The sequence below is a fragment of the Chiloscyllium punctatum genome, chromosome 2, assembly GCF_047496795.1.
Source record: "Chiloscyllium punctatum isolate Juve2018m chromosome 2, sChiPun1.3, whole genome shotgun sequence".
NCBI lineage: Eukaryota > Metazoa > Chordata > Chondrichthyes > Orectolobiformes > Hemiscylliidae > Chiloscyllium > Chiloscyllium punctatum.
Window position 1 is genome coordinate 113,448,813 of NC_092740.1, and position 26,816 is coordinate 113,475,628.

Genomic DNA, 26,816 nt, shown 5'->3' on the forward strand with positions numbered 1-26,816 from the left:
GGATAGGAACGGTTTCGAGGGATGTGGGTGAAATGCAAGCAAATTGGACTAGTTCAGTTGAAACCTGGTTAGTATGGATGAGTTGGATTGAAAGGTCTGTTTCTGTGCTGTATGCCTTTAAATCACTTCACAACTAATGAATTATATAATAAACGAAGTCACGATTACACCAGCAAATATGTTAGTTCAGCTGTGGTTGGTCATAGAGTGAAAAATATTGACCAAGGAAAGTTTGTTCCTTTTTAAATTGTGCCCTGGAATAACTTAGAGAGTGGACAGGCCTTTGTGCTAGCAATTCTAACAATACAATTGACCTAACTGGCATGTAAGACTAAATTACCACTACAGATGCTGGAGTGAGGCATAACCCCTTGGACCATTTGGCTAAATAACCCAGGAATGCTGCCAGGCCGAGGGGCGTGGCATATGCCAGGGGGCGGAGTCCTCGACGGAACGGGCAGGGTCTTTGTCCGATGGGCGGGGTCTATGGTTGGGGGCGCGGCCCGGTCGAGGGGCGGGGTCTATAGTAGGGGGCGCGGCCCGGCAGATGGGCGGGGTCTATGATACGGGGCACGACCCGGCCGAGGGGCGTTGTCTTTGGAAGGGGGTCGTGGCTTGACCGAGGGGCGGGGTCTACGGTAGGAGGCGGGGTCCGGCCGAGGGGCGTGGTCCGTTAAGGGGCGTGGCTTGTCCGAGGGGCGTGGTCCGTTAAGGGGCGTGGCTTGTCCGAGGGCGGGGCCTACGGTAGGAGGCGCGGTCCGGCCGAGGGGCGGGGTCTGACCGAGGTGATCGGCGGGCAGTTAGCTGGCGGTGAGGTCTAATGTCGGCGATCACCAGGGAGAGCGGCTCCAGGAGCCGTGGTGTCCGGATTCGGGGGGCAGGGGCGAAGGAGACCGGGAGTGAGGCCTCGCCCGCGGAACCGGTTCCGTGGGCCCGAGCTCGGGGCGGGCAGAGGCCCGGCAAAGGCCGGGAAGATGGTGTGAGGGTTATCGGAGAGGTCCATGAAGCGGGCGCCTCATTGCTGGTAGGCGTCTACTTGCTGCTGCTATGGGCGCTGATTCAGCTCTCCCTGCGGCAGCTGGTGGGAATGGGACCCAGTCAGCACCGGGACGGCTTCGACGCCAAGGCAGCAAGGTAACCCGGAGATAGAGAGCCAGACCTTCAGCCTGCAGCTTCCCAGTTGGATTGAACCTTGCCTATTCCTATAAATCCCACCCAATCTGACAACTCTTGCTGCTTTAATGTGGTGCTTCATGTCTTTATGCACACTTCCTGAATTCGAACACTCGTGCATATTGCTAAATAAAGACTCATTTCGTCCAAGCTCTCCCACTTTGCAAAAATTGCCATGCTCTAACGAATGTGCTTTTGTATTTTTTTTCAGCAATATTCAAAGTTCTGAGTTGCCTATTTGATTGCTGAACTCCGCTCCGGTATTGCTGAAAAAAACGAGACATGCTGAGAGATGCAAAAATATCTAACTTCGAACACTTTGTAGGTATCGGTTCTCAAGCTCCTCGGATGCTGCCTGCTGTGCTTTTCCAGCACCACACTCTCGAATCTCATTAACTAGAATTTGGTAATCAGTTTCAGTTGAACATAACCAAATGGTGTGGTGTTGGAGTAGAAGTTAGAAGCACACAACCCATGGTCTACTTGAATTTGAAGTTTTGCTCTGCCTACATACAAGTCCTTTAATTGTAATGAGTTCTAAAATAAGAACAGCTGTAATTTTGCAATGTCTAAGTGGCAGTTTGCAGTTAATGGTTTTCGATCTGTCTTGGCTTGAATTGTGTTCTCTGTTAATGGTGCACTGATTCTGAAGTTGTGGTATTTGGGTTGTGTCAGACTTCTTAGCCCAGTATTTTACTGCCTTAAGGTCAGACTGTTTTGTACCTGAGACATGCACCTACTCAGCCTGTCTCCTATGTCCACATTCCCATTGTCTTAGTGAGGCTAGAATCTTCATTTTTTAAGACAGATACCAGAAGTCACGAATTATCCTAATCCCATCTTCCTCCTGAAGGAGTCTGCCAGCCATATTTTGTATTTGCAAGGGAGGCTTGGGTTGGAATTGAAAATGGGCTCAGAGTTGGAGGTGACCAGTGCTGATGCGGTTTGGCCTTAAGGCCCATCATCATCAAAGATGACATTGGGAACTCAAAACAGTAAATACAGCATTACAGATCAGCATTATGGCCCTTCAGCCCTCTTTTCTGATCCCCCACCCACTCCCATTTCCTCTAATGGGTTGCAATCCCTTCAAACACCCATTGAACATGTTGCACTACGGTGATACAAATGCACTGAAATTGCAGCATTTCCTGATGTAAATACTTCCAATCCTTAAATCATAATTTGTAATCTCACTGTTCAGACAGAAATCAGGTAGCATTTCTGATTGTGACTGCTTTCACAAACATCATGTGGAATCTGTACAGGCCATCTTTAAACTAGTGTCAGGAACTTTAAATAACAAAAGTAGAGGGGAGCATTATCTTGATTTTGAGAATAACATTGCCTCATTTTTTTTAAAGAGCTTTTGATATCTTGAATAATGCAATGGATTCTAACCTCTTATTTTAGTTTTGCACCTTGGGTTGAAATTCAGCTGAGACAAATGGACTATTCAAATCTTTCATGCTTTTGCTCATGTTTCAGTACAAGTGCAGTCATTTGCCTTGATCAGAACTGGTTTTGGAGAATGTAAAAATTGTGCCTGTACAAAAAGGAGTGTTCTAAATTTGGAGCATATTGCAATGTGCTTGTGTCTGCATCAATTTTGGGCTCATGATGGGGATGACTGAATGTAAAAGATCTAAGCTGGTGAAGTTTGACTTGAAGGCAGTAGTATATGGACAAGAGGCTAAAGATTGACATCAACTCTCTTCAAAATGTAAAGTTGTTTCATTTAGTAAGGTGACAAAATATTGATTTTTTTTTTAGGAAGCATCTCCAGCACATTACTGAATTTGGACCCAGGCCTGTTGGGAGTCCTGCTAATGAAATCTTGACTGTGAACTACCTGTTAAAACAGATCCAGGAAATCAAAGGAAAGGCAGTAGCAAATAACATTGTAGTGGATATCCAGAGACCAACTGGCTTTTTCAGCATTGATTTTCTTGGAGGTTTCAGTAGCTACTATGATAATATTACCAATGTTGTTGTGAAGCTAGAACCAAAAAAAGGAGCAAAACATGCAGTGCTTGCAAACTGCCATTTCGATTCAGTGGCCAACAGTCCAGGTAAAGTTTTTGTTCTGTGCTTTCTTTTACTGCCCTTTGCCCTGAATAATTGCACAGTAATCTTATAATCTAGTTCCAACTGGTATTTCAGGTGTGTACACTGTAACTTGACAGTTTCCCAAGGTGGCATATGGGTCAATGACATTTGAAATGGGTTGGATTTTCTCTCTGACAGCTAATGTGGAAAGTCAGGACTGCAAGGCTGACTGAAACTAAACAAATAGAAGTTCCACATGTGGTGCTGCTATATTTAAAAAAAACACCTTTCATTTAATAGAAGCTTGCTTGAAATAAAGGACCAAAGTGTCAATTGTAGTCTCTTTAGGGTTATTTAAGGACAAAACACATGTCTTTTGAGACACAGTTCCTTATTTAGTTTAATCACTCTGCTCCCTCCAGACCCCTATATAATTGCTGATCCCAGCAGGCATTACTTTAAATTGAGCACATGGGACTGCTTACCCGTGCTTATGTTATTAAAGCCAGCTTCCTTATGTTGAAAGTGAAGTCAGATTGTAGCTTTAGTGTGCCAAAGATTGGAAATGTAGCTAACAGAGGGGGAGACCTGGTCATTTACACTTGGCTACAATTCTGAAATACCAATTGTGAGGGATGGTAGTAGTGGATGTGTAGTGCTGGAGATGGGGCTCCATGTTTGGAGGTCAAGCCAGCAAGGGAACTATTGAGGCGTCGTAGGGAGTAGAATTTCTGGAAGGCCGTTGAATGTTTTTCTACTTGAAACCAAAAATAGCATTTTTTAACTCCTGTGATGTTATCTGGTTCTCATAGACTAATTGCAATATTTCTGCTCAGTTTTACAATTGTTAGGGAAATAATTTTGTAGCAAGTAAGACAGAATAGGTACTTTAAATCTAAATGGGATGCAAACAGTGAATTAGGAAACTGAAAATTTCGGGTCAGGTCCCTAATGTAATTCTTTGGAAATGAAACTCTTAAATAATCCAGACCTGATCACATTTAAAAGTCACTTTTTGTAACTGTAGGCATGTATCAGGATAAAATTAAGATTTTAAAAATGAACCGATTTTCCTCAATTTTAAGGTTCTTTGTGTGAATAGTTTTGTTCGGTTTTTTTAAGGATATTAGCATTCCTGGAATTTTAATACCTGTCTCTACAGGTTGTTCTGCTATAATGCATGTTTCATCAGTGCAAATTGGCTATAACACGATTGATGTGGACGTTGTTTGGATAATGTGAATAACATGATTTTCTATAGTGCGAGGTTGTAGTGGAGCACAACTGTCACGTTATTGCACAACGGTCTACATAGAGAATGTCTTCATTTTACATGTTAATTTGTAGGAAAATTATGAATGCCAGCATATCGGAATTCATATCGGCAGATCTTAAATGAAGTCTAATTGATCAATGTTCTGTGTTTTGACAGGTGCTAGTGATGATGCGGTCAGTTGTGCTGTTATGCTAGAAGTTCTAAATGCGCTGTCTAATTCATCTACTCCCCTGCAACATGCAGTCATATTTCTTTTCAATGGAGCGGAAGAGAATGTTTTGCAAGTAAGTACAGCATTTACTGATATACTGGGATACTTGCAGCACAGGTATCAAAATGTTAGCCTTTTTGAACTTGAATGCTTCACCTGTGCATGTGTTATGTTTTGGCAGGCAAGCCATGGATTTATTACACAGCACCATTGGGTTAAACTAATACGGGCATTTATTAACCTGGAAGCTGCTGGTGTAGGAGGGAAGGAGCTTGTTTTTCAGACAGGTAACCGATTGTTTTGACTGTAATGGAGACTGTGGTTGTTTTGTAATACTTGTTATATGTCTTCTATTTAATTAGAAGCATCTGGAAGGAAGACTGTAGACAATAAGAGCTTCCTAAAATCTGTTCCTGCTGGAGTAGAAGTGATCTGTAGAAGATTGCACCTGATTTGGAGTGGGGCTGATATACTGACAGGAAGATTGTTTAGAGCTGTGTGGGAGGATTAACACTTGGGTGGTTTGTTGTGGAGGGGGTACCCAGGGAGACAGTAAGAAAAGAGATTGTTCGCTTGATGCGGTTGGGGAAAGGAGCAACTCAGTCAGGGCAGACAAGAACAAAGCAGAGAATGAGGTAGGACTGATGAAATAAATGCAGTTTAATGCTAAAGGCCTAACAGGTAAGGCAGATGAACCTCGGCATGGTTGGTAACATGGGACTGGGATATAATAACAACTACAGAGTGGCTCTGGGGTGTACAGAACTGGCAGCTTTATATTCCAGGGTATAGATATTATAGGAAGGATAGAAAGGAGGTGGAGTGGTACTTTTGATAAGGGATAACATTATGGCTGTACTAGGGAGGATATTCCTGGGAATATGCCCAGGGAAGTTACTTGTGTGGAACTGAGAAATAGGAAAGGGGTGATCACCTATTGGGACCCCCAATAGTCAGCAGGAAATTGTGAAACAAATTTGTAAGACAACCTCACTTGTCTGTAAGAATAATAGGGTGGTAATGGTAGGGGACTTTAGCTTTCAAAGCATGGACTGGAACTGCAATAGCATTAAGGTGATGGAGAGGAATTTAAGAGTGTAAACAAAAATATTCTGGTTCAATATGTGGATGTACCTACAAGAAAAGGTGCAAAACTTGACCTACTTTTGGGAAATAAGGCAGGGGAGGTGACTAAGGTATCAGTGGGGGAGCACTTTGGGGCCAGTGATGATTGTTCTATTAGTTTTAAAATAGTGATGAGAAAAGATAGACTGGATCCAGAAGTTAAAGTTCTAAAATTAGAGCAAGGCAAGAAAATGGAAAGCCTTCAAAAGTGAAATAATGAGAATCCAGAGACTGTATGTTCCTGTTGGGGTGAAGGGCAAGGCTGGTAGATATAGGGAATGCTGGATGACTTGGAGAAATTATGCTTTTGTTTAAGAAAAAGAAGGAAGCATATATTGGGTATAGACAGCAGGGATCAAGTGAATCCCTAGAAGAATATATAGGAAGTAGGAGTGTGCTTAAGTTAATCAGGAGGCCAGAAAGGGGACATGAGATAGCTTTGGCAAATAGAGTTAATGAGAATCCAAAGGGATTCTACAAATACATTAAGGACATAAGAGTAACAAGGGAGAGAATAGTGCTCCTTAAAGATAAGCAAAGCCGTCTATGTATGGAGATAGGGGAGACACTAAATGAGTAATTTGTGCCAGTGTTTACTGTGGAGAAAGATATGAAAGATAGAGAACATGGAGAAATAAGTAGCGACATCTTGAAAAATTGCCATATTACAGAGTAGGAGGTGCTGGACGTGTTAAAATGTGTAATCCCCAGGTCCTGATCAGGTGTACCCTAGATCTCTGTGGGAAACTAAGGTAGTGATTGCTGGACACCTTGCTGAGATATTTGTATCATCAATAGCCACAGGTAAGGACGTGTCAGAAGACTGGAAGTCGGTTAATGTGGTGCTACTATTTAAGAAAGATAGGAAGAGAAACTATAGTCTGCTGAGCTTGACAGCAGTGGTGTGCAAGCTGTTCCAGGGAATCCTGAGGACAGGATTTATATTTGTTTGGAAAAACAAGGACTGATTAGGGATAGTCAGCATGGCTTTGTGCATGAGAAATTGAGCCTCACTGACTTAATATTTTTGAAGAAGTAACAGAGGAGTGGTGAGGGCAGAATGGTGGACGTGATCTATATGGACTGCAGTCAGGACTTTGATAAGGTTCTGCCTTGGTTAGCAAGGTTAGATCACATGAAATGCAGGGTGAACTAGCCATTTGGATGCACAACTGGCTCGAAGGTCGAAGACAGGGAGTGGTGGTGGAGGGAGGGTTGCTTTTCAGACTGGAAGCCTGTGATCAGCTGTGTACCACAAGGATTGGTGCTGGGTACACTGCTTTCCATCACTCATATAAATGATTTGGATGTGAACACAAGAGCTGTGCTTAGCAGGTTTCTCGATGACATCAAGATTGGAGGTGCAATGAACAGCAAAGAAGGCTACCTCCGAATACAACGGGATCATGATCAGATGGGCCAGTGGGCTGAGAAATGGAAGGTGGAGTTTAATATAAATAAATGTGAGGTGCTGCATTTTGGAAAGACCAATCAGGGCAGGACTTACACACTTAATAGTAAAGTCCTGGGGAATATTGCTGAACAAAGACACCTTGGAGTGCAGATTCATAGTTCCTTGAAAGTGGAGTCCCATGTCGACATGCTTGCTTTTATTGGTCAGTGCATTATTTAGAAGAGTTGGGAGGTCATGTTACAGCTTTATATGACATTGGTTAGGCCACTTTTGGAACACTGCATGCAATTCTTTACTCCCTGCTATAAGAAGGATGTTGTGAAACTTGAAAGGGTTCAGAAGAGATTTACAAGGATCTGGCCAGTGATGGAGGATGTGAGCTATAGGGAGAGGCTGAATAGAGTGGTGCTGGAAAAGCACAGCAGGTCAGGCGGCATCTGAGGAATAGGAAAATCGACGTTTCGGGCAAAAGCTGATGAAGGGCTTTTGCCCGAAACGTCGATTTTCCTGCTCCTCTGATGCTGCCTGACCTGCTGTGCTTTTCCAGCACCACTCTAATCTATACTCTGATTTCCAGCATCTGCAGTCCTCACTTTTGCCTCGAGGCTGAATAGGCTGGAGCTGTTTTCCCTGAGCGTCAGAGGCTGAGGGGATTACCTTACAGAAGGTTATTAAATCATGAAGGACATGGATAGGATGAATAGCCAAGTCTTTTCCCCAGGGTGGGGGAATCAAAAATTAGAGGGCATGGGTTTAAGGCGAGAGGGAAAAGATTTAAGTTACCTAAGGGACACCTTTTTCACGCAGAGGGTGGTGTGTGTATGGAATGAACTGCCAGAGGATGTAGTGGAAGCTGGTACAACATTTTAAAAGGCATCTGGATGGGTGTGTGAAAAGGAAGGGTTTAGAGGCATATGTGCCAATGAACCAGTCTATATTATTTTCTACCGGACCTGAAAAAAATATGGATGTTAGTCCATATTAATTTGTGCTTGTTTCTGTTCTTGCTTCTTTGTTCTGTCCAAAACACACTTTTACTTCATTTTTCCTTCATTTTCACTTAATTCTGCCAGACCAGCTGGCTAAGGTCAGGACATCTGTGGCTTTGAATCTGTGTGGCATGACACCGATACTGTTCACCGATAGAACGTCTTGTATCTCATCAGTTTGTTCTAAATACAATTTGCTGCAAAAAAAAAAGCACTCACAGGTGGCCAAGAAATCTGACAATAGTGTTATTCCAATTTACAAATTGACTGCAGTTATTTTGACATAGGTAAGTAGATTTGTTTCTCCACGTAGCTGGGACTGTTACCTCCTAAGTAAACCATAGCTGGATGTCCTGTTGCTGCTGACTCAGTTTGTAGAATGCCAGCAGCTAACAAGATGTGGGTTGTATTATTTACATTGTGTTTGTATGAGGTTTAGTTAAGAAGACTGATCAGAGAAAGTCAGAGATTCTCCTTCACTTCATCCAAGCTGATGTATTGTATCCATTGCTCCTGATGTGGTCTCCTCTGTATTGGAGAGATCAGATGGAGACTCTGGGAGCAGTTCATGCACTTTGCACACATCAACCAATCTGACCTTCCAGCTGCCCTTCATTTCAATTCCCCCTCACTCCCCTGGCAACATGCCCATCTTTGGCCTCCTCCACTGTCAGAGTGAGGCCAAATGGAAACTGGTGGGATAGCAAATAATATTTTTCTTGGCGAGCTTACAGCCCAATAGCCTCAATATCGACTTCACCAGCTTCAAAGTCCCTCCACCCCAGCCTTATCGAATGCCCAGCCCACCCCCCCCCCCCTCACCTTGACCTGACCTGACCTAACCTAACCTGTCCATCTTCCTAGTCACCTATCTGCTCCACCCTTCTTACTGACCAATCTCAATAATCCCCTGCCTGCGTCTGCCTATCACTATCCCACCTACCCTTTCTCCAGTCCTCCTCCATGCACCCACTGCACCAATTCTCTCCATTTACATCTGGGCTGCCCTCCCCAGTCCTGGCAAAGGATTTCGGCCCAAATATTGACTTTCCTGTTGCTCAGATGCTGTCTGGCTTGCTGTGCTCTTCCAGCTTGGCATGTATTGACAGAAGTTAGAGGATTGGTTATTTTCATCCACTGGAGATTGGGGACAGATTTGAAATGAAAAATTTGATATGATAGTTTGTCAACTTCAAGTTAGCTGTGTACTTTTAGCTGCAGTTGTATCATAGATATTTAAGCTCCCAATGTTAGGTCTTATCATCCAGTCTTTTGATAAGCCATATCTTCTGCTGCCGAATCCATGTACTGTATATGCATGGGTCACCTCCATTCTTGACGACTCAAACATGCTTTTGTTGGGTTTATATCTTTCAACCCCCAAATACTTCAAAACTGGGCTGCAAGTGTTCTCTCCCCATAAAGTCACTGTAGCACATTGGTTTCCTGTCTCTGTCACCTTAAATTTTCTTGCTTTCATTTATAAAGCTGTCCATGATTTCATCCTGTTCTTGCTGCACAATCTTCTGCAGCTCCATTTCCCAACACCCTCTGCCCACCCCTGTCTCTGGCTCTTGTGCACCTACTTCCTACCTTCATCTCACAATTGGAAGCAGAACATTCAGCTCTATAGATCTTACCATCTTCAATTCACTTCCTGAATCCCTCTGTTTCATTTTGTTCTTTTTGGTTTGAAAAAAAAGCTTCTACTCCCATCTTATTGATTTATTTCATTGTACACATGGTCTGGGAAAGTTTTGTGACTGTGTTGTATTAAATTGCATTGTTGCAGTAAGAATTGGATTTGTGACGGTTCTGTGAAGGGATTGCTGAATGGTTTATTTGGAAGATGGCACCTGATAAAGCATCCCATTCCTAATATGCTTCCTCCTAGCTACAGGTGTAAAATCATACAAGAAAAGTGGATAACACACCATGCATTAACTTTGGCCTAGGCTTGAGTTCAACCTAGACTGATATAAAATGGTGCAAGATCCAACCGGTTTTGTCGATTGTAAAACTGATGTGGGATATCATGAAATCTTGACTGAAACATTAATGAGCTAAATAATGCTTTGGATGTCTCGCAGTAGGCCTTTGCGAATGGCAGCAAGCCAACCTTTGATGGTTGCATGTTAGTAGGCTGAACAAACCCATACCGAAGCAGTGCTGCCATACTGATGCAGATGTGGGCATTTTAAATCCGTTCTGGTGTCAGGAGAAAACCTATCAGCGGTTTCTGGAATATTATATTTGCAACTGGTGTTACTGATTAATATGGTACCTGTAACAGTGTCTCTTAAGTTATATCTCCAGTTGAGGGGTTTATGTGGAATAGTTTTGTTTCACACTTGGGGTAAAGATCATGTATAAATTTGGCTTTTGGTTTGTGACCTGATTCACCCCAAGGGATGCTCCCTGCAGGTGGAAGCTTTACTCAACTTTACTGCAGTTGGATTGAGGCCTAAATCTGGATTTCCACAAAACTTTGGAATTGATATGAAGTGGGATGGCTTTACATGAACTTTTGTGTTGTAAATGTATAAAGTACCATTTCACATTGCACACTAAACTATTGTCGATGGACCTGGTTATGCAGTAACACCAAATATATGGAAGTTTGGGTAATTTTGATTTCTTCAGATAAATATCTGGCTTATTTAAGTTTTATCAGTGTATAATGGCATAAAATGGGATTTGCAACTGAGTTTACAATAGTATAAAACATGAATTTGCTGTCTTTTGAAGCAACCAGCTGGAAACACTAGTAGAATAGAATGGAAAATATTAAGAATCCTTAAGTTATCTTAAGGTGGATTTATGCACCATTATAGTAAAGTGATTGGCGAAAAGCTGAAGTCTCCTCAACCCACACTATTTCCATCATCCCCAGTTCAGCACTTGAATATCTTCATTCTATGTTACGCACAGGAAGAAACACTTTATCTTTGGTGTTATCCAGCTAGCCCAATCTATCATGATTTTCTCACAATTCTGTATTTTTTCCCCTTCAAGCATTTATCCATTTCTGTTTTGAAAGTTACACATGAATTTAATTCAAGATCATTATAATTCCCGGTTTTTTAACAACTCTTTCCTCATGTTGCTTCTGGTACTTTTGATAGTTAATTTGATTCTCTGTTTTCTGACCTTTGAGACTGAAAGCAGTTTATCTTTTATTCCAGAAGTTCTCCTCTTGGGTTTTAAGAGTTTTTGTCAAACCTTTTTCTTGTAACATATTGACAGAATATCAGTGACCAAGCCTTTCTCCACAGATATTGTTGTATTTGTTGAATTTCTTTCACTGTATTCTGTTTTCCTGTCCTGTTAGCATTCCCTGCTGTATGGAGAACTACTGTAGCCCCTTCATATGACTGAATGTATATCCATAGGTTAAGAGCAGACCAAGTTAAGGACAAGAGTTAGAATGATCAGACTGTTGTGAAGATGGGGAGAGTAATTGTACATTGGGATACAGGAAGTTAGAATTTGAGGTTTATAAAAGGTGGGGGGGAGGTGAGGTGGAGAGTATTCGCATGGTCCCTTTAAAAGATGGTGTTTTTCTATGCTTGGAGATTAAAATGTGTGTCTGGCAGCAGCTTGAGTTTGACAGTATATAGCGAGCCTGAACTGAAACATCTGTATCGAAAGGCTGTACAATTAGCAGGCCAAGCAGTATTTTTTAATCACAGCAATAGGTTTTAAATTTAACAAATCAATTTAAACCAGGCACTTGGATACCAAAAGCCTATTAAATTTAAATCTGATGGTTTTGACAATGTAGGATCAATCCTATTTCAAGAAATTAATATGCATCACTGGTATAAAAAAAGGGGGCAGCTGGATAAAAACCCCAGACTAACTGCCACCTGCCAAGCTAAGAATCCTCAGCTCTAGAGAGAGAAATTGGCTCCCACAGTCTGTGTATTAGAGAAAGCATCACCTTTAAAATAAAAAGGTACCAATGACTTTTCTGATGAAGGAATTGGAAGAAACATTCCTGAAGAAGAATCACAGGAAGCGTTCCTGACAGAAGAATGACAGAGGAGGCATAGAACATTCCTAAAGTCACGTGACCTGGCTGTAATTTCGAGAGGCTAAATTCTATGTTTTGAATATGAATGGGAATTGTATTTATTGGAACAGCCGATCATTAGAATCTTGTGTTAATTGATGTCATCACTTGGACTTCATGACAAGTTATATTCAAAGCTAGTAATGTTGAGCTTTGGATGAACAAGGCCTGACGTGATATCTAGAGGGTTTCACTCCAATTAATTACTCGAATTTGTAATATTTTCTCCCTGTAATCCTAAGAATTGCTTTTTATCTCCTGAAGGTCCTGAAAATCCCTGGTTGGTTCAGGCATACGTTCGTGCAGCCAAACATCCTTTTGCATCTGTTGTTGGTCAGGAAGTATTTCAGAGTGGCATCATTCCCTCTGATACAGATTTCCGAATCTATCGGGACTATGGCAACATTCCAGGTACAAATGTTTCTTTATTGGTGATTGTGTTTTTAAATAAATTATGTATTATTAATAATACATTAATTCATACAAATCACTGAATTAAAATATTCAATTTTCAAGCATTCTTCCTCCTTTCTCCCATTTCTTTCCTTTTCGAGAAATCATTTATCTTGAATGCCTAACACTGAGTCAAAGGGTCTGTTGAGTAGCTTTTCACATTAGCCCACAAGCATGTAATTGCATTACCATTACTCCCCTTCTGAACTATGATTTCACATTCCCTAATCCAGAGCTGCCAGCTGGCTGTTGCATTGCTGAGGTGGTGATTGTGCACCTCCTTTTGCGATCCAAAGCATTATCCATCTCAGCATATTGAAGATCTATGGTGTGTGTTATTAAGAAAATTGAGGCAAAAATATGCCATTTTTTAAATAGGGAAAGAAAGTGGCTCAGACTTAGCTTGTCTATATTAATTTTATTCTCACCATTGCTAAAATGGGAACTAGAACACAAGAAATTGAACTTAGAGAGGATCACCAATTTATACCGTATTGATTCAGTATGCAAAGAGGGCGCTGGTAGCTGCATCATTGTTAACCTCAATACAACCAGGTAAATGTTAATAGGTTAGGGTATTGCCATGGAGAAGGCAGCAGGGTTTGGAAATTCCCATAACCTTTTCTCAGCAAGAAAGGTGCAATGTATGCACAAAAACCCTTTTGCCTACACAGAAGAGTCCTGCTTTTGAATATATGACAGATTTATATACACAAATCTTAAATTGGTTTCAGGTATAATTTTCAGTACGGACTAGCTTACATAATATTCTCCATTAGGAAAATCACAATTCATGCTGGACATTGAGTTTTGCGAACATGGTTGGCATTCTGTCTGCTGCAGACAGCCAAAGGGATTTGTTTTTAAGAGTCCACCAGTTATACAGTCTGCAGACCTGGCAACACAGTGGCAGTTAAACTCACCACATTGCACATTTGGATGGTAGGCAGAACGTTTTTTTTTGGCTTGACAGCAGTATCCTGTTCATGGAGGATAGCACTGGTTTGTTTACTGCAAAGTAGCAGCTAATTACAATAACTTGCTTCACCTATTACTAAAGTGTTTGAGATACCTTCCCCTTCAATGTTAATCTGACATTCATTGGGCACCATTGAGGGCCTGACATATATACAATGTTCTTTCATGAGTTGGCATGATATACAGCAAGTGTGATTTGATAAGGGTAGCAATTACTACACTTTCCATTCAGTTGATGTGCGATATGTTTACATGCACTTGCTTTCCTGGATTATTTAGAGCCTCGTCAGTGAAATGAGCATTCAGATTTCACTACTTTGTTATACTTTAGTAGTAAAGTATGTTCTCGTCTGTTTGTTTGAAGATGTTCCTCTGTGTACTTACTTATAAATCAGTTAAAGAGAAACCTTTACTCTGTGCTTTGAACACAAACTTGATTCCAATAAAATTATCTTAGATCGTACTCTTAGTTTTCTTTTTAATATACTGGATGCATTGTCTATTCTGAGATAATGTAAAGGTTTACTGTGTCACTGATCTACTTGGGTGTATCTTATGATATTATTCTTTTACAGGAATAGACTTGGCTTTCATTGAAAATGGGTTTATTTATCACACGAAGTATGACACAGCAGATCGGATACCTCTAGATTCCATAAGAAGGGCTGGTCAGTATCCTATAGAACAGCAAACGCTGTGTTATTAATGTGTTACATGCAGTTACATCTTTGGGTACTTTCTAATTATTGTGGATGATCAGATTCACTTAACACCCAACTAGTGTCAGCCAGGATTAGCTTAATTTAGAATCACAAGATTTTACGGATCAGAAACAATCTTTTGGTATTATTGGCTCCAGAAATTCTTATTAGGTAGACCCAATTCCCTGCCCTTTCCCTCCTTTTAAACTCAAATTTATTCAGTTATCTTTGCAAATTTGTTGTAAGTTATGTTTCCACCATGGCTTGGTTCCATGCTTTAGTAAGCTGTGTGCATTTTTAAAAAAATAAACATTTTATTTAATAGTTTTTTTCATGATAAATTTACATTTCTAGTTACCAGCGGGGAATTTACTTCTAGTCTTTAAGTGAATAATCTTTTTCCCATCTCAACCTTTTTTGATCAGTGAAATTTCTCCTATGGCACCTTGCATCCTCACTACTTTCCAAGGCTGTGCGCTGAAAATATTTCTGTAAAGTGTAAATAGTGCAATAGTGAACTTTGAGCAAAGCATTGTTCACTGACAATTCTCCCTGGAGAATGTTGCACCATTAAATCATGCAACTTTAATTATAGTTATTTCATATTCATTCAACATTCCATTTTGTGGTACCATCACCTCACCTGAAGAGGAAAATACAATTCAATATTGTTTTTGTGACAGAAAAGTAATGTGAACATTATTTTCAGGCAACAAAATAATTCGATTTATAACCTGTCCTTAAGAATTCATTACACTATAGTCAGGCATTAAAACTTGCATGGACACTTCTCATCTGTCAGTGTTCTTTTGTGGGAGTTGAAACGCCTTATTCATATTTTGCTCCAAGCACGGTGAAATATTCAATTCTACCATGCGCTGGTGTTGAGTTTTTTTGGGACTTTACAGTCAGAAGTTTAGCTGTTTAAGTTAGATTTGGTTGCAGATGCCAGGTTTCAGAAATTGAAAGATAGCCAGGAGGTCCCTTCAGACTCTGGCTTCAAGCCAGACACTCAGCCGTGACAAAATATCTGCAATTGAGCTGTGTCTGACCAAGGGTGCCTGTTTAGGCTACTGTAATGAAATGGTAAATTTAATTTGTTTTCAACAACCACTTGTTCCTGAGGATTCAAGATAAGTCAGTTAAAAGAAAAACAATTCTTATGAGTGGCTGTTGCATATGTTTACATTTTGATTGACTCATGGATGGTCTGTACTCAAAATATTTACAAGGACAGCAAAAACTGGAAAAGTTAGTTACCTGCAGGAAAGTATGTTGCAAATGTTTGCTTTCTTGGAAGTACTTTTAAAACCACTGATATTGGTAGAGCTATGAATGAGATATCTTTTGAAATGCAAGCATATGAAAGTGGGCAGTGAAAGACCAGATGGTTTAACAAGCTTGCCCCACCTCTTGCTGCCCTTTCATGGCTGCGCACTTCTCTACCCCCCTTTCCCACAGCCATGTCACCACCAGGACCAATAAGCATTCAAAAAAAGCACTGGAACATCTTTCAGGAAGTTGAAATTGATCCAGGAGACAGCATAGGTCAGATGTTACCAATAAAATCACTTACATTTTATATAATTATGGCGTCCAGTTCCCTCTGAAGTGTATAGAGGCTTAGCAATTCTCACATCTTTCAACAATGTACTCAAGAAGTGCTTGATTCTTGATAAACTGCCAAATTCCTAGTCCATTCCAACTCTGGCACAGTTGCCATTGTTAGGTTCATTTACTGAAGTTTCACACACAAGATGTAATTCGCACACACCAACTCCTGTAAACAGTTAAAGTTTATTAAAGCTTGTACAAGTTAGCTGACCCCTTTTTATCCTCCTCACAGGCATGTGAAGTCAAATCAGAAGCCCTGAACAAAGAAAACACATCCCCTTTGTACAAGTCAGTTGGTCATGCTCACAGATACTCTGGCCACTTCCCCACAGTCACATGCCACTCAAGACCACCCCCAGCCACTCCTTCACAGTCACATGTTACCCCAGGTAAAATGGTAGGATGAGGTCATCCTCAGAGATAATACAAATGTAAATGCCCTAATTTTGGGGAATTGTTATGCGGACTATTTCCTGACTCAGTTATTCCCCAAGACAACGTAGGGGGTGATATACCTAGCTTCAGGGGATGTCTAGAAAGTATTTCTGAATGGAACAGATTGAATGATAGTTTAATTTGATAAAAGTAGAGGGAAGCGTAGCAAATGACTGTCCAAATGGAGTGGGAGTCATTCGTATTCTTGCATGAATGTCGTCCCCACCCAAAGACAGTGCAGTTTAACCCTTTAATATTACATTACCATGCAGAGGGATAATCCAATTTAATCTTTTAACATTACATTCCACCCTTTTATCATTCCATGATAACCACCTAGATGACAGTACCAGCTTTCATAAGACTCTGACAGCCAGTATTTAAGCAAGTTATCGATACACAACATGCAATGATTGATTGTAACAACAAAAATTACTAATCCATGCAGTAAATAGAATTTCTAATGTCCTCCCACATGGGGAAAAAAAGTTCACCAGTAAAATTCTTCAATCCATAGTCCTTGGTCAACCCCCTCCAAGTTAACTGGAAATGAGCTAGTCATCCAAAGTCTCCTTCAGTAAAGTCCAAAACAAAATTCAGTCTGTCCTTGCACACCATTCCACGGAGAAACCTGAATTCTTGGATAAGGGCAGTTAAATACTTAACACAACTGACAAGACCTCCATTCTTGCTAAGATGCTTCAGATAGAGGATACCAGTGCATCTGAGCGTGCAGTGCAGCAATGGCAGCTGCAGCAGTGAAGGTGAACGCAGCATTTGTTGCTGCTTCTGCTCCAGCACTGCTGTTAAATGTAACAAAGTCAACTGACTGTTGTGATGTTAGCTTGATCAGTGAACCTTCATATCCCTAAAATGATTGAAAGAGAAGGTAATGCTCACATGGTTTAATGTCCATAGGAAGGCCACTGACAAAAAGCATTCTTCACATCCTTTTCACAGTTGTTAGCTTCTTCACTTTTTTTTGTGCTCATGATTGGGAAGCTGATTGAATCCAATGGATTCAGTTGTGGAGGGGTGGGCGCTGGTCTGAAGGCATGCTTTACCTGTGAATAGAGAAACTCTAGAGACTATGTTAGCTGCTGGAAGTATCTCTGCATTTCTTCTTTCTTTCCTTCCTTGCCAAGGTGGTTATCAGTATGAAGACAGTCACACATTTAACTAGACTAAATTGTGACAGTCTATTTCAACATTCTCAGTCGTCTTGATGTATGTTACTCTGTTCACTATTTCTGTCATTATCAAGTTTTATACAATCCATAAGCTTCTAAACCATACTGCCTAAACAATTCAGCCAATTATAAACATCAATCAATGGTCTTAAAATCAACCCCTCGGGTACCCCATTCAGGTTATTGAATTTTTTTTTCTTTAACATATTAATACTTGGTTAATGTGAAAGCTGTCTGGAAAAGTATTTCAAAAGTCTAGAATAGCAAGAAAGCAACAAAACTTTTCCTGTGCTTAAGCTAGTTTCAGTTCAGATTTAAATCTCAATTATTCATTGGAAACAAATGCAGAAAATATTAAAATATGCTCTCCAAATGAAACTTCCCAAATAAAACAGTGGCAACTTTGATAGAGATTATATGAAGAGAGCCAATAAAATCTTAACAATAATTGAAAGAACTTAAACAGCTCAGGCTCCAGTTCTAATATTCTGGGTGTAGGGTTGCTCGCTGAGCTGGAAGGTTCATTTTCAGACATTTCGCCACCATACTAGGTAACATCTTCAGTTTGACCTACATCCTGAACCACAACCTGAGCTACAAATTTAATATTCTCGAAAATCTTAACAAAAGCATCAAAATTAAAATACACCCTTATTCTTGTGAACAGTCTGCATTAAAAAACACAGCAGCAAATATATTATAATACAATACTCTCACCTGGCTGAAGTGTGACCACTGAGACAATTGTTTTGTTTAAACCGGCATTGTGGAATTTGAAACAAATCAGGGTCTCAAGGCACTCAATTATTTGTATTAAGGTTACAAGTTTGATAATTTTAATAAGAACCTAATGTTGTACAGTTTCAAAGTTTAAGCAAAATCTGCCCTATTACATAGCCCCCAAAACACACTGAATTGAGATCCTGATTGAAATAAAAGTTACTTAAAAAGGATTTACTTAAAAAGATTTTCTGAACCAGGATTTTAACAAGCCAAAATATTTAAATATCAAACACTCTCAGCATGGCGCAATTTACATTGAAACGTTTCCCCCTCGATCCAAGTATTAGTACAACCTTAATTTCAGCGTTTCTCTTTTTCTTTGAAGAGCCTCTCGTCAGAATTCTTCTCATTTTAATATGGGAGAAAAACGTGCACATTGAAGCGCCCCTCAGTTCACTGGGTGATAATCCATGAAATGGAAAATAAGGAGTCAAAAAAATGGAGTAAGTGGCCCCAAAAGATCTACACCAGATTCCAACAAGAATAAATTGCGTCTATAGATTCCCAAGCAACCACCACGGCGCAAAAATAAAACACAAGCATTGGTCCAAGATCCCCAAAGCTCCGCAAACCCCACACCACCTGATGTGTGTACAAGTGATCACTAAAATATCCTCACCTCGGAAACCGGACCGAGGAACGCCACCCCACCACCGGACGTGGCTGTGAAGGGAAGTAAGACCAGTTGTACCCTCATGATGAAATCACATCCACAAAAAGAGAAAAGCCTCGCAGCTGACCACACGGTGCCACAGTCCAAGCCACGCCCTTCCCCCAGAATAAAAACTCAGTCGAGTCCACAGCCCAGAAACTGAGATTCCCACAACAAAAACTGGACAAAGCTTCCCTGGCAGTCAATGCACTTTACTGTTCAGATCCGAGTGGACTGGCTCCACTTTCTCCCCCATTTCCCAGTAATGCCATATCGTCCTAAAAGTACGTCTAAGGGGAGGTGTAAGGGATAACTCTATGAAGTACCAAATTCTGACTTATTTTAATGCTCTGGAATCTCAAACCTCATCTGTGGAGGACTTTAAGCCCTTTTTCACTTTACTTCTCATGGGGACTGTAACCCGGTTTGTACCCTGGGGACTCCAACCCTGATTCAATCCTTTTTTACCGTGCAAGGCGACTCTTTGGTGTGCAAGTGTGCGAGTTACCTCAAAGATTCCATCACCACTGCGTCCCAGGAGATGAGGGGTTGATTGAGTGGTAGGTTCAGAGAGAGGTCAAGGTGAAGCTTACCTTGTAGGGCCATTTGTCTCTCACAACCAACGATTGCTTATTCTGTCCACCTGGAAGCTCCGTGTATGTTGGAATCCCACCGCTGCCAGCATGTGTTAGGTTCTTTTCCCAAGGTTTCATACACAAGACAGAATTCACACACCACTCCTGTAAGCAGTTAAAGTTTATTAAAGCTTGTACAAGCTAGGTGACCCCTTTGACCCTCCTCGCAGGCGTGCAAAGTCAAGTCAAAGAGGCCCCTAATGAAAAAAACACGTCCCCTTTATACAGGTCAGTTGGTCATGCTTACAGGTACTCTGGCCACTCCCTCACAGTCACATGTTACCCCAGGTACAATGGCAGGATGAGATCATCCTCTGAGATAATGCAAATGTAAATGCGCTAATCCTGGGGAATCGTTATGCAGTCAATTTCCTGTTTTAGTAATTCCTTAGGGCAATGTAGGTGTGATATACCTAGCTTCAGAGGGTGGCTAGAAAACATTTCTGAAAGGAAGAGATTGAATGATAGTTTAATTTGATAGTAGTAGGGGGAGTAGTAGCAAGTGACTGTCCAAATGAAGTGGGAGTCATTCACATTCTTGCATGGACGGGGACAACATTCAAAGACAGTGCAGTTTAACCCTTTAATATTACATTACTGTCCAGAGAGATATTCCAATTTATTCTTGTGCTAAACTGAAATACTGAAAACTTTGTTTTCCCTTAATGAAAAATGCATTGAGAGTTCATATCAATTTAGAGAAATCTGCTTTGATCAATATTGGAATATGTCCTTTATATTTTAAGTGATTCCCCTACCATATATGTTTATTCACAGAAATAGAAAGTGGAAGTAATTAAAATAATTTAAAGCACTGAGTTTGGTTTATTTGAAAGCACTACATTGTCTAATGGTCTTTGTAGGTGATAATATATTATCTGTGTTGGAGTACTTGGCGACATCTGCAGAACTGGCTGACTCAACAGCGTATCGCCATGGGGCCATGGTATTTTTTGATGTACTTGGATTATTTGTTGTGGCCTACCCACAACGAATTGGTGCTATAATCAACTATTTGGTGGCGGTGGCAGCTGTTCTCTACTTGGGAAAAAAGTTCTCAATATCAGTAAGTCAAGGTGAGTCTATTCACATTATAAACTCTCTTTGGTGCAACGTGGCTTTTTAATTTTGAATATATTCACCTTTTAATGAAACAGCGTTAGAGTTAAGATAACATTGCAATTAATATTTGTCTTTGTGGCACAAGTTAGTTGTATTCACTTTTGGTCAGAAGATTGTAGGTTCAAGTTCCAGCATAGGACTTGAACTCAGAAACCGAGCAAGTTTTGCATTGTTAGAGTTACTTCCCTTTGTTTGAAACATAAAAGAAAACCTGCAACTGTTTGCTCATGTTTCAATTGGACTCTAAAGTCACTGATCCATGATGTGGAGGTGCTGGTGTTGGACTGGGCTAGACAAAGTCAGAAATCATACTACATCAGGTTATAGTCCAACAGGTTTTTTTGAAGTCACAAGCTTTTGGCGCACTGCTCCTTCATCAGGTGAAATGAGAGGGAAACACACAAAACACAGAATTTATGGGCAGAGAGATCAAGGGGAGAAAGATTTTTAAAAATCATACAAATGGTGTGAGTGCAGTGTCGAATAATAAGTCTCTACAGATGACCCAAGGGTGTTAGACAGTGAGAGTAAAGTGTCAATGGCTGAATAACAACTGAAGGGATGACCTGTAATCTGACGAAAGGAGGCAGAGAGATAATTACAAAAAAAAAGTGATGCTGGAGATAAACCAAATGACTGTAATAACATGGAACAAAAACAGAAGCTATTGCAAAAGCCTAGCAGGTCTGGGACCGTCTGTGAAGAAAAACCAGAGGAAATGTTAAGTCTGATTTTTCTTCACAGATGCTGCCAGACTGGTTGAGCCTCCCCAGCAAACCCTGCCCATGCTCCTGATATACAGCATCCACGGTTCTTTTGGTTTTTGTTTGGAATAAAGTGATTGGTGTAAGAGTCTCATGCCAAAGGTAATAGGTAATCCAAAATTGTACAAACTGATTAAGGTAGAGAGATCATAACAATTTATTAAGATGATGGCGTCAGAACAGGACAGTAAGGAAGATTTTGCAGATACAGAACAGTTTGGTGGGGTCACGTAGCGTGACTTGAATCCAAGATCATGTCTGTCTTCATGGGTATGGAAAAAGTGAGGACTGCAAATGCTGGAAACCAGAGTTTAGATTAGTCGTGCTGGAAAAGCACAGCAGGTCAGGCAGCTTCTGAGGAGCAGAAAGATGGAGGGAATGCTCTATTCCTGATGAAGGGCTTTTGCCCGAAACGTTGATCTTCCTGCTTCTCGGATGCTGCCTGACCTTGTGTGCTTTTGAAGCACCACTATAATCTAGACTTCCTGGGTATGAAACTTAGCTTTCAGTTTCTGCATTGTTGTATATCTTGAAGGCTGCCTTGGAGGATGCTTACCCGAATATTGGAAGCTGAATGTCCTTGACTGCTGAAAAGTTCCCTGACTGGGAGGGAACATTCCTGTCTAGCAATTGCTGTACGGTATCCATTCATCTGTTATTGTAGCATCTGCATGGTCTTGCCTGCAGTGTATGCGATAAACAATGTTGGTCGATTCACGTGAGTATCTACTGTGTACATGGTCGGTGGTGTTCCCATCTGTGATGGTAGTATCCATCTCGATGATCTGGCAGAGGTTGCTGTGGCAGGGTTTTATGTTGTTGCGATCGATGTTGCCCTGAAGGCTGGGTAGTTTACTGTAAATGAAGTTGTGTTTAACGTTTGGCAGTTGTTTTGAAGGTGAGAAGTGAAGGCATAGGGATGATCTTGGCGAGATGCTCATCGTCATTGATGACATGCTGAAGGCTGCGAAGAACATGGCGTAGTCTCTCCGCTCTGGGGAAGTGCTGGATGACAAAGGGTGCTCTATTGGTCATATCCTGTGTCTGTCTGCTGACAAGGTCATTGCTGCTTTTCTCTGTGGCACATTAGAACTGGCAATCGATGAGTTGAGTATCATATCCTATTCTTATGAGGGCGTTCTTCAAAATCTTTAGGTGTCCATCAATGACAACGAGCTTCAAACTAAGATCATCCCTACACCTCCAATTCTTGCCTTCAAACAACCGCTAAACCTTAAGCAGGACAACATCGACGTATTACCACACAAACCTGCCATGGCAACCTCTTTGTAAGACATGTCAGATCATCAACATGGATGCTGTCATCACACGTGGGAATACCACCCATCTGATACAAGGCAGATATTTGTGTGACTCGCGCAACAATCAGCAGACAGGAATGTTCTCTCCCAGTCTGGGAATGCTTCAGAGGTCAAGGACATTCAGCCTCTGATCTTCGGGTAAGCATCCTCCAAGGATGCCTTAGAGATGCACAACAACACAGAATCACCGAGCAGGAACTGATAACCAAGTTCCATACCCATGAAGACAGCCCCAACTGTGATCTTGGATTCATGTCAAGCTATGTGACCCCACCATACTCTTCTGTATCTGTAAAATCTTCCTTACTATCCTGTTTTGACACCATTACCTTGATAAATTGTTATGACCTCTCTACCTTAATTAGTCTGTACAGTTTTAGATTACTTATCACTTTGGTTAGACCCTCAGCATGTAACTTTTATACCTATAATGTATCTTTTGATCTTCTCTGCCCATAAATTCTGTGTTCTGTGTGTCTCCCCCTCACTTCACCTGATGAAGGGGTTGTGCTCCAAAAGCTTGTGATTTCAAATAAACCTGTTGGACCATAACCTGTCATCATGTTATTTCTGACTTTGTCACTGATCCAGGAACACTGCGGTTTCTTCCAGGGCATTCTACAACTTTTCTAACCCAACCAATATCACGTATAACACATTAATCGGTCATCAGTTTTTTTTCATATTGTGGACTGGATGACCGTTTTGTTTGTATAATCACAGCAGTTCAAAGTAAAATATCGCTTGTGAAAGACTTTAACACATTTCAGACGTGACTAGATGCTTTTCAAATATAAATCTGACTTTTCATGTGAGTTACCTGTTATCACAAGGTGTTCAAGATTATGAAGGCGACAGTATGAAGATATAAATAGAAAGTTTCATCACATGATTGCATGCAACAGAAATTGTTTTATTTAACAGGAATGACATTATGATATAAAGAGGAGAAATATGTAGATATTTTTCTTACACGCGGCAAGACTGTGCTGATAATTCTGTTAAGTCTTATTAACATTTTAGATTTGTGTTGTGCAGATAAATTTGAGCCAAATTCTTTTTGTTAATGACATTCTCTTAAATTTGCTTAGGGTGTATACTTATCTAAATTTAAACACTTTTTGTTTGTGAATTAGATTGAAATATCAGATGTTCTTATGCTAGTGAATAATTCTGGAACTCTATCAGTGAGACAATGAACAATGGTTCCCTGGGCTGTGCTAAATTAGCTGATCTTAATCAAGGCAGCATTGTAGATACAATTATTAGGTCTGATCCCCTCTAATGTAGAACATCAAAATTTGTTGATGTTCCTCCATATGTTCATGTGGAGAATGCGTATGATGATCTTTGAGGTGAGGTCAATGATGGGCTGGGCTGTAAATTAATAGTTTGCTGACTTCTGCTTTGTAGTGTCCGCAAAGAATGGACTGCAGAGGAGAAAAAAGCACTTAGAAGGATAGTAAACATGAACTCATTCAGACCTCTGCCCATATCCAAACTGTTAATGAATCCCCTTTACCCCATATGTTTGTTGATGTACATTGGCGGCCTGTGCACAACACCTTGATTTTTAAATTCTCATCCTTGTATGACTTTGTCCCTCCCCCATCTCGATAAGTTCCATCACTCTTCCAACACCCAGTTTCTCTCTCTTTCCTCCCCCCCCCCCCCCCCCCCCCATACTATGTATGTTGTTCTATTCTTAATGCTCAATTATTAGAATTTAAATGGCATTCATTGTATTTCTATTAATCCTGTAGCGTGTAACTGGTGTGATTATTTGCAGGATCGCACTACAGGAGGGATCTCCTCTATGGAATTGCAGTCACCATAATCTGCTGGTTTATCATTTTTGTAACAATCCTTATTGTAGCAGTATTCGTGTCTCTGACTGGACATGCGATGTCCTGGTACTCCAACTTCTACGTTTCTGCTGTATTGTATGGGTCAATAGCCCTTGCAAAGCTTATACTGATTCATACACTTGCAAAAAATCTTTATTATGGAGTAAGTATACTAGTTATCCTTTTAATTTGTTATTTGTTTTGCATGTGTTAGTTGATGTCTGCTTAATTCTTTTCTCTTCTATTTCCTTTTTGTTTCTTCTCCTTCATATCGACTGAAAGTCTATGTGCCTGATCAGGTACTATAGCTTTTGAGATTTCAGTTTGTGGAATGTACTGCTGCTTTGACAGGCACTGGGATAGTAAGGAGAAAGAGGAGAAAAGAATGCAATTTGCAACCATCTTTGACCAAACCAGAATTCAGGGCTCATGAGCTCATATGAAAGAGGCTAAAAGTTCCTGTTTGTGTACACAAGGGTAACTCAACCCAAACACCTTTTTCCCCCTATACGTAACTCTAGAGTCAGATTATGCCTTTTATATATTATCCAGTTCAGTATTATTCAAATGAATCGTGTGCGCTAAAGGTTCAATGGGCAAGAGCCATAGGCATTTATCTGAGACGGGGATTTGAATTAGGAAGCATTTTCAGCAGCTTGGCATTCATTTGCATGGGAACTGTGAATGTTAATCATGGTCACTGCAGTTCGTTAATTGGTCTCAGTGGTGATTGTCTTTAATTATGTTTATTCTTGTCATACCAAAGGATATGGTCGGAATATACTGAAAATGACCTGTGCACATAGTGATTTAAATTCACCAACATCAAAACTAAATTTTGAGTAGTTTTATTTTGTATAGGAATGCTTTGTGTCTGAAAATCATAGAGTCATAGAGATGTACAGGCATGGAAACAGACCCTTTGGTCCAACCTGTCCATGCCGACCAGATATCCCAACCCAATCTAGTCCCACCTGCCGGCACCTGGCCCATATCCCTCCAAACCCTTCCTATTCATATACCCTTCCAAATGCTTCTTAAATGTTGCAATTGTACCAGCCTCCACCACATCCTCTGACAGCTCATTTCATACACATACCACCCTCTGCATGAAAAAGTTGCCCCTTAGGTCTCTTTTATATCTTTCCCCTCTCACCCTAAACCTATGCCCTCTAGTTCTGGACTCCCCGACCCCAGGGAAAAGACTTTGTCTATTTTATCCTATCCATGCCCCTCATAATTTTGTAAACCTCTATAAGGTCACCCCTCAGCCTCCGACACTCCAGGGAAAACAACCCCAGCCTGTTCAGCCTCTCGCTATAGCTCAAATCCTCCAACCATGGCAACATCCATTGTAAATCTTTTCTTAACCCTTTCAAGTTTCACAACTTTTCAATAGGAAGGAGACCAGAATTGCACCAATATTCCAACAGTGGCCTAACCAATGTCCTGTACAGCTGCAACATGACCTCCCAACCCCTGTACTCAATACTCTGACCAATAAAGGAAAGCATACCAAATGCCTCCTTCACTATCCTATCTACCTGCGACTCCACTTTCAAGGAGCTCTGAACCTGCACTCCAAGGTCTCCTTGTTCAGCAATGCTACCTAGGACCTTACCATTAAGTGTATAAGTCCTGCTAAGATTTGCTTTCCCAAAATGCAGCACCTCGCATTTATCTGAATTAAACTCCATCTGGTCCAGATCCTGTTGTCATCTGAGGTAACCCTCTTCGCTGTCCACTACACCTCCAATTTTGGTGTCATCTGCAAACTGACTAACTGTACCTCTTCTGCTTGCATCCAAATCATTTATGTAAATAACCCATTTGCCCCAACAAGGCCTGGGAATATGCACCTGAGGCATTAACTTTCATGCATGATCATGATTGGTTTAACCTGTGTTTCTTAAAGAAAAATCTTTTAAAAATGTGACCAACTTAGTCTCAATTCTGCAAATTTACCTTCCTTAATCTGGATCATAGCTGGGTTGGTGGGTTGATATGC

The 26,816-nt window shown here is 40.8% G+C and overlaps 1 protein-coding gene across 2 annotated transcripts in view; it reads left to right on the forward strand.

The window, feature by feature from the left end:
• The first annotated feature begins 757 nt into the window (after positions 1-757).
• Positions 758-26,816, forward strand: part of ermp1 (endoplasmic reticulum metallopeptidase 1) — a 48,520-nt gene continuing 22,461 nt past the window's right edge. Inside the window, exons 1-8 of one of the 2 annotated variants that reach the window (XM_072587399.1) lie at positions 758-1,134; positions 2,947-3,245; positions 4,655-4,782; positions 4,891-4,996; positions 12,577-12,723; positions 14,319-14,411; positions 20,617-20,829; positions 24,751-24,971. In XM_072587399.1, the coding sequence (XP_072443500.1) occupies positions 821-1,134; positions 2,947-3,245; positions 4,655-4,782; positions 4,891-4,996; positions 12,577-12,723; positions 14,319-14,411; positions 20,617-20,829; positions 24,751-24,971 (1,521 nt within the window). In that variant the 5' untranslated portion in view covers positions 758-820. The remainder of the gene's footprint in view (positions 1,135-2,946; positions 3,246-4,654; positions 4,783-4,890; positions 4,997-12,576; positions 12,724-14,318; positions 14,412-20,616; positions 20,830-24,750; positions 24,972-26,816) is intronic. The other variant, XM_072587408.1, reaches the window with a different exon arrangement.